The sequence below is a fragment of the Sceloporus undulatus genome, chromosome 6 (assembly GCF_019175285.1).
Source record: "Sceloporus undulatus isolate JIND9_A2432 ecotype Alabama chromosome 6, SceUnd_v1.1, whole genome shotgun sequence".
Classification (NCBI taxonomy): Eukaryota; Metazoa; Chordata; class Lepidosauria; order Squamata; family Phrynosomatidae; genus Sceloporus; species Sceloporus undulatus.
In genome coordinates this window covers 130,855,490-130,866,639 of record NC_056527.1, presented here as the reverse complement: position 1 = coordinate 130,866,639, position 11,150 = coordinate 130,855,490, and the positions used below count along the sequence as shown (strand labels likewise).

Below are 11,150 nucleotides of genomic sequence, written 5' to 3'. Positions count from 1 at the left end.
ATAATAATAATAATAATAATAATAATAATAATAATAATAATAATAATAATAAATTCCATGTTAAACTTTAAGTTTAAAAAGTATAAATATTTTTAAAGCCATGTTTTGCTTTAGTCTATACTGTGAGTCTCCTGGTTGAGAGAAATGCGGATATAAATCATATAAATAAATGTTTCAGCACATTATAGACCTACTTTAAAGTTCAAACCAAACCCCAGAGCAGATCCCTTCGACTTTAGATCCACAGCTGGTTTTGGTACTCAAGCACTGATAAGAGTTTCTTGCTGTAGGAGAGCACTGGGCAGCATTGAGTAGGGTGCTCTGACACATGAGGTCTCCAGTAGCCAGTTGGGGCTGGGAGAAAGGGAGCCCACGGCGGGAGGAAGAGGAGGGGTGTCCCAGCCTCCCGTCTCACCTTGGTGGCTGTGAAGACAATGAGGTGCTGGACATCCCGCCAGGTAAGGCAAGGCCGCACTTGAAGCATGAGGGCGATCATGCCAGCGGCCAATGGGGCAGCAGCCGAGGTCCCTGTATGCCCCTCGGTGCATCCAGTGCCCCTCTGCAAATCCCAGTCTGTGGTGGCCTGGGTGAAAGCAAAACCAGGAAGAAGAAAGAGGATTAAGTCAAAGTGGGAAGGCTTTCCAGGAAAGGTCCTAGGTTTGGGCTACAGAACAAAAGCAAAGGATGCTTCCTGCAAAAAAGCAGAGGAGAAGGGAATGAATGCACAAAACTGAGGAGACTGGCTAAAAATGACACCCACAGACACAGGTTAGGGTTTCTTCCAATCAATGGCTGGAATTCTTCCAAGGACTGGTTGCACATGGGATCTCAAGCAATGGCAGGTTGGAACCTCATTCACACAGTTCTACTTCAAGCATCCCTAACCACATAACATTCTGCTGAAAAACCTGCTTGCCTATGCATGTTGTTTTCCAGTTTTATTTCTGACTTTTGCTTTGACTGCTCTCCCATACTGAACAACACACTCAATCTTGTCTGATTTTGGAAACTAAGCAAGGTAAGACCCCAGCTGATGCTAGGAAAAATCCCCACTGCGAGCCCTGGACAGAGACAGCTGCCAGTCAGAACTGGACGGGACGGATGAATTAAGAATCTGCCCAGCTATTAGGCAGCTTCCTCTGCCAAGTGAGAGAAAGCCCTTTCACAGTCTCCATTTGTCTCATCCTGAACACATTTATCTTCTCTCATTTTGGAAAATAAGCAGGGCTTGGGGTTAGAGACAATACTTAGATGCAGTAGGGAAGACCTGGAGGGACCTGACTCTGCTATACAATAATTTCCTATGCCCCATTCCTACACCACTTGTAACTCCAAAGCTCTGTGTAGCTTGGAAACTTTGGCCCCGAACAGACAGGCCAAAATAAAGCTGCTTTGTGTCACTTTGGAGGTGTGCTGTTTAAATGATACATGCATCTTAAGAGGCCAGAAGCTGCGTCAAAGCTGCGCTCCAGTCATTCTGAACAGACGACGCGATGATGTCATAACAGAAAGAAGGGAAGGAAGATGTGGGTGATTTGAACAGAGGAAGACTCAGTTGCCCTTTGCTTGGGTCTTTGGTGAGATCAAAAAGTGCAGTGAAAGTGCACTCTGGTCCTTACCTAGAGTCTGTGAGTGGACTAACAACAAAAGGAGAAGGCGGGCACTGCTATGCCCTGCATGCTAGTTTCAAGAAGTATCTGGCCCAATTTAGAAGGCCCTTCTCTCTAGCCTAGATGGGACTCTTCCTCTCATCCAATTAGATGGTTCCTTCATGACCCCATGAACTAAAACTTGCTTTTCTGAAATACTGCAGCCCCATTCAAGGTTCCAGGTCCCTCTTTGTGCCAGCTGGCTGGCTACTGTGGGATCTGTCTGCCTCCGCCCACCTTGCCAAAAACAACATTTGCCCAATTGACTTTTTTATGCCGAGTGTGGAACCATTTTGTCAGCTGTTAACAGCTGCGATTTACCCTTGGATGCAGGATGTCCAGTTTTCAAACAAGGGCTTGCTTTGGCCAGGAAACACCAACGAGAGCGCCAAGAAGTTGGGTTAAAATTCTTCCCGTTAAGGAAGCAGCAGAACATCAATGTTACCAAAAGAAAAAAAAGAAAAGAAAAACCCACAAAAACACCAGCATAGGATAGCCAGCAGGAGAATTAACTCCAGCATTTCCAAAAGGCAACTCAAACACCCTGTAAATGAAAACACGCCAGGGAAAAGGTACGCTAAATGGAACAGCTCTCTCTCAACCCTTGCAGAAAAGCCAGAAACGTTTGCAAGAAGGTTGAAGCACCCCTTGCAAGCTCTGGCACGCGAGGCAGAAGTCCCTTTTCTCACATCCATTACCAGAGAGGAAAACAGCTCTGCTCTGAGCAGAACCAGAAAGACTGCCTCCTAGATTCTGTTTGCCCCTCGCTAGAGAGAACAACGCCAGTCATTGTTCCCAAGGACCCCACACTCCCTAGACCAGAAGTAGGTGGATGTAGGTGGGCACAAAGCAGCCTGTGTATTGCATGAAGGAGCCCCCCACAGGTGTTTCTGTGCCCCCCCCGGTTCAGAAATTTTTTTGTCCCCAAATGCCCCAGACATTTCCCCACATTTTTGGAAATGGTCTAATGCCCCAAACATGTGTTGAAAATTCTCCCCAAGAAGATATTTGGGGAAGTTTTTTGTTTGGAGGGACATGCCCCCCCAGATCTCCTGAAGGGCTAATGTAGCCCTTCCTCTCTGACACCTGCCCTCCTTGATCAAGGGAGGTCAGCAGTCAATAATGAGCCCCTCTTAGCCACAGTTACAAGCACAAGCTCTGGTCCCGAGTGATCCTCTGCAAAGTTTAAAAGGAGATCCCCCCCACCCAACAACATTGCCAGAGAAGGTCTGCAGGTGAGGAAGGCAGCTCAAGGGGTCATGTGCCACCAAGCCCAACTGCCCCTTCCCTAAAGGGCCACATGGCCAAGGCGGAGGCCCCAGGGAGTGTGTGGCCCACAGCATATCCTACTCACAATGCTCCTCATGAGTTTGTCACCACCGCTAAACGTCACAGCCAGCATGGAGGCACACTCCTCGGCATAGAAAGGCATGTAGCCCATCTCATCCACAGCACCTGGGGAGAGACAAAACAGGAGCCCCAGTGAGGGACTAGATGGGCCTGAGGCATGTTTGGCAAGTCTCAAGTTGGACCAGGAGAGGGGTGGCTTGCAGTGGGAAGAGGCACCTTGCTCCCAGCACCCCAACCCCAGGGCTGGCACCTTGGAAGGAAACAAGAAAAGGGCAACTTACTTCTGCCTCATAATTTGGAATGGACCCCCTGTGAGCTGCAGGGGCTGGGTAGCTGTGCATTCCCTGCTCTGGCAGGAGATTGGATTATTATTTTATTTTATTTCTATCCCACTTTTCTCCCAATATCCCAAGGCATCTTACAGTGGACACAGTGCAACTAAAATAGTGTATAATATAAACTTATTTTTAAAAAAAAGTTAAATAGACAATACTATTAAAATCTAATTTTACAAATTAATTTACAAGTGTTTAAAACCATGTTTAAAACATAAAGCTTAAAGTCCATCATGCTAAATGAGCCTCTTCCAGCTCTGCAATTCTTTAATGATGGTGATGATGAAGATATTGACAATGAGGATATCCTGCCTTTTCCCCAATACGGGACTTAAGGCAGCTCACAAATTGGTATGATGCTTATCACTTACTCATAGAATCATAGCATTTGAAGGGACTGCAGGGCCATCTAATCCCACTAATCTATTATTGTTGCTGCTGCTTTGCTGATATTGTAGCTGTTTCACACCCCATACCAATGACATTATATTGTAACTATATTTTAAGTGTTTTTGTTTTTAACCATGTTTTAAATAACATTATTATTTAATTCTCTTTTCACTTCTGTAATCAATGTTTTAGTTATTGTTTTTTAGACTATTGCAAACTGCCTTTATCCCATTTTGAGAGAAAAGCAGGATGTAAGAGCAATAGATAAATAAATAATGGCTGACCACCCAAAATATCTGCTTGGGAAGCAGCAGATTCCTAGGGCAGAAACTGCATCCCCAAAAGTGTAATGTTTCCCAGCTTTGCTGCCCCAGAACATCTTCCACAATGACAAATGCAGCTGAAGCCAAATGCCCCATGCCCAGATCCCACTCCATTTGGCCTGGGCCCATGTTACCTATGGTGACAGTGTAGATGGAGTTGGCATAGCCATCATAGTTGCAGTTGTCATTGTGGTGCCCTCCATTGCCACTGGCCACCACAAAAATGCTGCCAAAGCCCCGACGGCCAGCCATCACACCATGCTGCAAGGCGGCCTGCAGAAAGAGAGATAGAAGATGCTCTTTGTCAGCTTCACGTGTTTAGTCAAAACTTGTGTCTGTGGTAACCCTGGAGGACAGGGGACCACAACAGTGCTTCTGTCACCATTGCCCCGCTAGCTGTTGCACCACCAGGACCTGCCAAGTACAATTGATTTGGCATAAATCACAGGTGCAAAAGCATGTTCTGGACCCCCTGGGATTGGCGAGGAAAGAAAGAGACAAGTTCCTCTACCTTTCCAAGCTGGTGAGGACCATCCACAGTTTTGCCATCATCATCTGGACCCCAGCTGTGAAGAAAGACACCACTTAGGACCCCACAGGGGAGCAAAGGAGGTGACATGATAGATCCAGTTTTAATATTTGCAGGGCAGTCATCACATGCAAAATGGAAGGAAACCTGTTTTCTGCTCCTGCGCCAGAGATAGGATCTAAATAAACCCCAGTAGATTCATGTTGCAAGAAAGGAGATTCCAGCTACACCTTAGAAAGAATTTTTCTCCTGACGGCAAGAGCTGTTCTACAGTGGAATACACTCTCTTGGAAGGTGATGGACCCCCCTTCATTGGAGGTTTTAAAGCAAAGGTTGGATAATCCACATCTCACGGATTTGTTAGTGATGGATTTCCTCCATTTGCAGAAGGGGGTTGGATTAGATGGGCCTTGGTGTCTCTTTCAATGATTCAGTTCTATATGATGGCAGATCCTGGCCTGACCCCTGCAGGTTGAGTGGGCACAGGGTTCTTCCCTCCTACTGACCAACTGGTTCCAGGAAATGAGAATTTGGCAGGGAAGATCTTGTGAGAAGGGAAGTGTCATGTGCTATGGAGGTTCCATGTGAAGCAGAAATCAAATCAACCCCCTTGCTATTCCTTCAGGAACAAGACACTACACTGCTAATGTTAGACATTTAATACGGGGCTGGGGTGTCTCAGTCCCACCCTGAAACACCTCCTTTCCCTTCCCATTAGACTCAGTGGTTCTTACTGATGGGCTCTTGGATCTCACTGACCTGCAGCTGTAGATATCATTGATCTGGTAATGCTTGTTGAAAGCAACAGCCTCCATGCTGTCCGTGAGTGGCCCGTCGAGCACACGGATCCCTGTGGAACCAAGAACAAGCAGGGTGAGTTGGCCCTGAGGCCAGCAAACCTCTCACAGGCGCACACAGACAAGGTGAGCTCCTCTGTCACTTCCAGGAGGAAGGAGGACTGAGCTTCACTTTCACTCCTACTTAAGATTCACTCTTGAAGGGAGAGCCTTCAGGAACAGAGAAGGGCCTCTCACTCAGAAAGTCACCATTACCCCCCCTAACATGCTTGTGTCCCCCCGCCCCACCCACATTTATTTATTCTACTTTTTAGAAGAGCATTAGTATAAAATAATGGGGAAGTCAGAAATACTGTAGCAGCAACTGATGGGCTGAACTAGGGTTGCTAAATGTTATCTCCACCAATTCTGTTTTTACAATAGTTGCACAACCAGGAATTGGACATGTCAGCAAGGGTCAAGTCACTAGTCCACCTCCACCATTCGTTCCCAGTGCAGCATGTGTACAACACACACACACACACAAGCAAACACACAAAATGTTCCTCCTTCCCAAGACTTTGGCTGGAAGGATTTGAAAAACGCTTAAGGACATTTCAGGATGCCAGTCCTTCTGAACCATACATTAACTTAAAGCTGCCCAACAGTAAACAGAGGCTGCTGGGCAGCTGGGCTTTTTCATGCCAAGGTTCTCCAAGGAATATGTTTTGAAAGAAAGCAAGGATGCTTGATCTGGAGCCATATTTTCAATGAGCCAGCAAGTTGATAATTAATCCAATTTGTATGGGAATTTTAGACTGGCAGTCAGCAAATGTTGCTGCAGATAGGCACCACACACCAACTCCTGCTATGGGGGCCCAGTTCAATGCCCACCCGCCACTCTTTGGCACCACAAGCATTTTGCCAACTATGTCATCCACAGGTGCCAGGCAAAGAGATTGCAACAGAGAGAGGGAGGGAAGGAGACTGTCAAAACAAGATATGATTCTCCTTTCCTGCACCAGGTTTGTTTTCCACTCCAAAAACATCCGGAAGGCAGCATTGAACCCATTTCATCTGGACTGGGAAGAAACAAATATCTCCACAACACTGCTTCTGCCCAAAACATGGATAAAAGGTAACCTGCGATGGACCAAGTAATCTGTAGTATCCCACAACTTTAGCACTGTGATTGCATTTTAACTGCCATGGCAATATCCTAGGGAATTGGGACTTGCAATTTAGACCACAAATCCAAAAATTCCACACAATTTTAATGAGGCTAAACAATCTGGTTAAGGGAAAGGGTGCCGGGAGCTGAATTCTCTATTCAGGGAAAATAACACTGCTCCTTTTCAGGCAAAAGCGCCATCTCGTGTGCAAAGGGGAGAACAGCCGACTCGCATCCCCTTGTGATTTCAGGGCAGCATACAAGAAAGATCAATTTAAGCAACTTAAGCAATAAAAATAATTATGACTCTTGCCCCAAACCCCAAAGACGTGCACAGGGATGGGATGGGGATGCCACAATGAATGAGTACCTGCGATCCGGCTCCCGTAGGCAACACCCACTGCGCAGAAGCTGTTGTTGGAGACAGCTGCAATTTCCCCAGCGCACCGTGTCCCATGGTGGTTGCCGTTTTCCTCATCCGGATGAGGCATGGGATCTGGATCATTGGAGTTCAAGTCATAACTACCTTCAGGGCTCTGAAGAAGAGACCAAACCCGGGCTGAGTTCCCACTTCTTCTTTGCCCTGGTGTGTGTGTGTGTGTGATGTGATGTGAAACATAAAGGTCTACCACACTGGCATCAGCCAAAGGACCTCAGAACAACAGACGTGAAGTTTGGAATTACTGCAAAGAGGGACTCAAGTGGAGCTCCTTCCCTTTTGGCCATAGGGCCAGACAATGGTGTCAGGGCACTCTAGGTTTGCAGGTTGCTTTACTCAGTGATGGTGTTGCCGCGGTGCTCCAGGTGTCCCCATGGAAGCTCTATTTTACAGCAATTTCATCATATTAATATATTTGTTCTGTGTGCCATCAAGCCGGCTTCATCTTATGGTGACCTCTGAGAGTCATCCAAGAGGCTCCATTATTAAAGAGTACTATTCAAGTCTTGCTAACTCTGGCTTTCTTGGTGATTCAATCAACCTCACACAAGCTCTACCAGATTTCCTATTGATTTCTGCTTTCCTAGCGTTACTGTGTTTTCTAGTGACTCACATTATTTTATGACGTGTCCAAAGTTTACTCGTTATTCATAGTTATGTATTTATTATGTGTTGCAAGGCACCATGTTGTAAGCTGATATGTGAGGTAGGAATTGAGTTAATAAATAAACAAATGCTGCAGCACCCCATTTCCTGAGGACAGAGGGCAGAAACCGAACTTTCCCTACACTGACTAGGCCCAGGCTCAGACAGCAAGCTGCACTTATTGGCTCAGGATGGGACCAGTAGGAGCGTTTGGTGGATCTGTGTCTCCCAAGGGCCAAGCTCCTTCAGCCATCACTGGACACTCCTGAGTTACAAGCCCAGCTCACCCAAGAAGGAAACTGGATAGGCCAGTTCCCTAGTCAAGTCCCTAGTCCACCTCCACTTTCCTCTCCCAGCAGGAAGAATCTAGTCTATCTAATCCAGTGAAATCTTCAGTCCCCAGTGAAGTATTCAGTTTAGTCCAGTCCATTCAGCCACTCTGGATGCTGTTGCAACTGCTATTCCCACTGATATAGCTGGTGAGGGATGCTGAGAGATGCAAGCCAACAACATCTGGGTCACTGCATGATTCCACCAGATGTGGAAGATAACAGCAACTGTGCCAGCGGGGCTTAACTGGCTCCATACAACAATGGTTTTGCTCAGACCTGGTCCCCATTCAGGAATTTAATATATATGAGAGACTTACAAAACTCACAAAAGAGGAAATGATGAGAAAGTGATGCAGAGAAAGGAAAATGGAAATGAAGCCTTGGATGCCAGGAAAGCAGGAAATGTGGGTTGGTTGGTTTTTCCTGGTCCTGCTCGCAGTTCCTCCAGGCTCAGCGTAATGTCCAGTTCCTCCAGGCCTGGACATTACAAGCCATCCCCTCACTGAGTGGCCTCTTGTCCTCTGCCAAGTGGCTGGATGAGGCCATGGCTACTCACGTAGTTGGGCTGGATGTCCTCAATGGTGTGCTCCACGCCATCATCCACAACCACCACTGTCACGCCCTGGCCTGTCACGTTCCTCTCCCACACGCCTGTCACATTGATGTCCATTCCGGGACTCTTGCGGTTGTTCTAGACCAGCCAAGGGAAGGAAGAGGCAAAGCTCAGAGGGCATGCCAAGGAGGGCAACTGAATTTGCTCTCGGAAGCTTCTAGGCGAGGCAACCCACCTTTTAAACAGCTTTCAAGCCCTGCCTGCTCTGCTCTTCAACAACACGAATGCCCAGGAGTACCTAAGCATGTCTACATGCATGCACCCACACAACACATACACCCAGAGCATCTCCAGGGTCCCTCTTTGACATCTTCAGCCTAGCTTCTCACACCCCCATCATGGGCAGTGCCCCCAAGCAAACTCACCAGATGCCACTGCTGAGGGTATTTAGGGTCATTGAATATCAGGCTGCGCTTGGATCGCTTCAGGAGCCTCTGCTCCGCGTGCCACCTCACTCTGCCATGCTGTGCCAACACTGCCTCCACAGACTGCTGGATGGCCTCAAGGCCCTGGTCCACACCCTGGCCAGCCACTTGATAGCCAAGGAGGTAGTGGCCCCGGAGCTCCCCGACACGGCCCATGTTCACAAGTCCAGCTTCCTTGGCCAGTCTGTCCGCTTGCCAGTCCAGCTCCTCCTCGGAGGGATGAGAGCCCTCCAGCCCACTCAAATGTACTGCCCAGGTCATCCTCCCGGGACACGGGGGTCCCCCAGTGGCAGACTCTGTCCCAGGCCCCAATTTTGCCCCCCAGGCAACTCCGTTTGGCAGCAGCAAAGGGATCCAGGCCGGCATTAGCCAAAGGCACATGTGGAAGCGCAGTGTGGCCTCCATCACCGCTCTCCATGGTGGCGCCTTGTTGCCTCGCCAGGGAGGCATCCAACAGGCCAGCTGCAGAAGGCAGAGAAAAGAGTCCGCTGGAGTGGCATCGGCCTGGAAATGAATCAATAGCAAAGAAGCTGTTTTGACAGGTGAGTGAGACGTTCCATACACGCAGTCCTGGGAGGGTCACAGCATTTTGGACCAGGTAAAGTTTCCAGAACTGTTCCTTTGGCATGTTGGCTGCCAACTGACTTTGCAATCACAGACACCCCCCCCCCCCCCCCGAGTGGATAAAATCATGCAGGATGCAGAAAAGGGGACAGGGAGATGTTTTTGTGCCTTTCTTAAAATATCACAGCCCAACCCAGTGTTCATTCATGCTGAACCATTATTGCAATTTCATACCACTTTAAGTGTCAATGGAATCCTGGGATTTTTAATCTGGGGAGGCACATAGGAATCTCCTGAACTATAGCATCAAAGCTCATGAGCAGAGAATTCTAAGAAGCTGACAAAACTACAAATCCTAGGATTATGGAGGACATAAACATGGCTACTTGAATGTAATGAAAATGCCGTGTTTGCATAGTGGGTGCTCCCTAGGACCCCAAGCAGGTGAGATGTTTGTACACTACCACGCATAATATGACCCTTTTGAGCAAAACCCATAAAACCCCGTTCATCCTTTTGGATGAAAGGTGTTACAAGCTCCTAAGGAATCATTAACCTGGGCTGTAACTAATTAACAGAAACAATAGATAAGTCAGGTAATGGGATTATACCAGTGGGTACAGCCATACTTTGTTAGCTACAGTCATATTTTCATATTTTAAAGTCATGTGTGTATGTGTAGAAAGGACTGGTGCGACTCCTGTGCAAGGAAAGATGACAATGGTCCAAAATACACTGCAGAAATAATCCAGTTTGAAATCGTAACACCAGAACTCTCTGACAGAGAAGGCTATATGTCTCACAAAACTAGTTCCCAGGATTCCCTAGCACTGAGCCAAGGCAATTAAAGAGGTCTCAGACTGGATTATTTTTGCATTGTGTTTTGGACCAATGTCTGGGGTGGTTTAGTTTAGGAAAAAATTGAATAGGGGGGGACACAACAGAGGTGCGAGGAATTAGGGGCGAGAGAAATGAGGCGCATACGGTCCCCTCTTTTGAAACCTGAACCCATTTCTGTGGGAGATCTGGGCAGGCAAAGCAGATGAGACCTTTGCAGGGGTCAGCATTCACCTGAACAACTCACTGCCCCAAGATGGCCAACTTGGGTCTGCTCTTTCAGTCCTGATGTGGAGTCCCTACACTTTGAACTGTCCCTATGTTGAGATATAAGATAATAAAATAATAATAATACACATGTCCCTCCACATTCGCTGTGGAGTTAGGGGCATAGGACCCCCGTGAATGTGGTAAAACCACAAATAACAAAAACACTGCGAGAACAGCTCTCTAGGAATCTCCAGGTTCTGCAGTGCAACTCTGTGGTCAACATCTGTCAGACATTGACCAGTGAATTGCACTTGAGGAGCTGCAAATGCCTAGCGGAGTGTCCTCTCTAGGAATCTCTAGGTCCCTCGGTGCCACCTTTGGTTAAAGCTGACCATAGAGTTGTGCTGGAGGACCTACAAAAGTAGAGTGTTCTCTCTAGGAACCTCTGGGTCCTTCAGTGCCACTTTTGGTTGAAGCTGACCACAGAGTTGTGCTGGAGGACCCACAAATGCCTGGCGGAGTGTCCTCTCTAGGAACCTCTAGGTCTTTCAGTGCCACTTTT

The 11,150-nt window shown here is 47.5% G+C and overlaps 1 protein-coding gene across 1 annotated transcript in view; it reads right to left on the bottom strand.

Moving 5' to 3' along the window:
* PCSK7 (proprotein convertase subtilisin/kexin type 7) overlaps positions 1–11,150 on the bottom strand; it is a 22,864-nt gene that overhangs the window by 10,908 nt on the left and 806 nt on the right. The window contains exons 2-9 of the mRNA XM_042473966.1: positions 8,918–9,481; positions 8,496–8,630; positions 6,894–7,059; positions 5,336–5,426; positions 4,559–4,613; positions 4,182–4,320; positions 3,004–3,104; positions 416–583 (exon numbers count right to left, since the gene is read on the bottom strand). Of these exons, the coding sequence (XP_042329900.1) occupies positions 416–583; positions 3,004–3,104; positions 4,182–4,320; positions 4,559–4,613; positions 5,336–5,426; positions 6,894–7,059; positions 8,496–8,630; positions 8,918–9,481 (1,419 nt within the window). The remainder of the gene's footprint in view (positions 1–415; positions 584–3,003; positions 3,105–4,181; positions 4,321–4,558; positions 4,614–5,335; positions 5,427–6,893; positions 7,060–8,495; positions 8,631–8,917; positions 9,482–11,150) is intronic.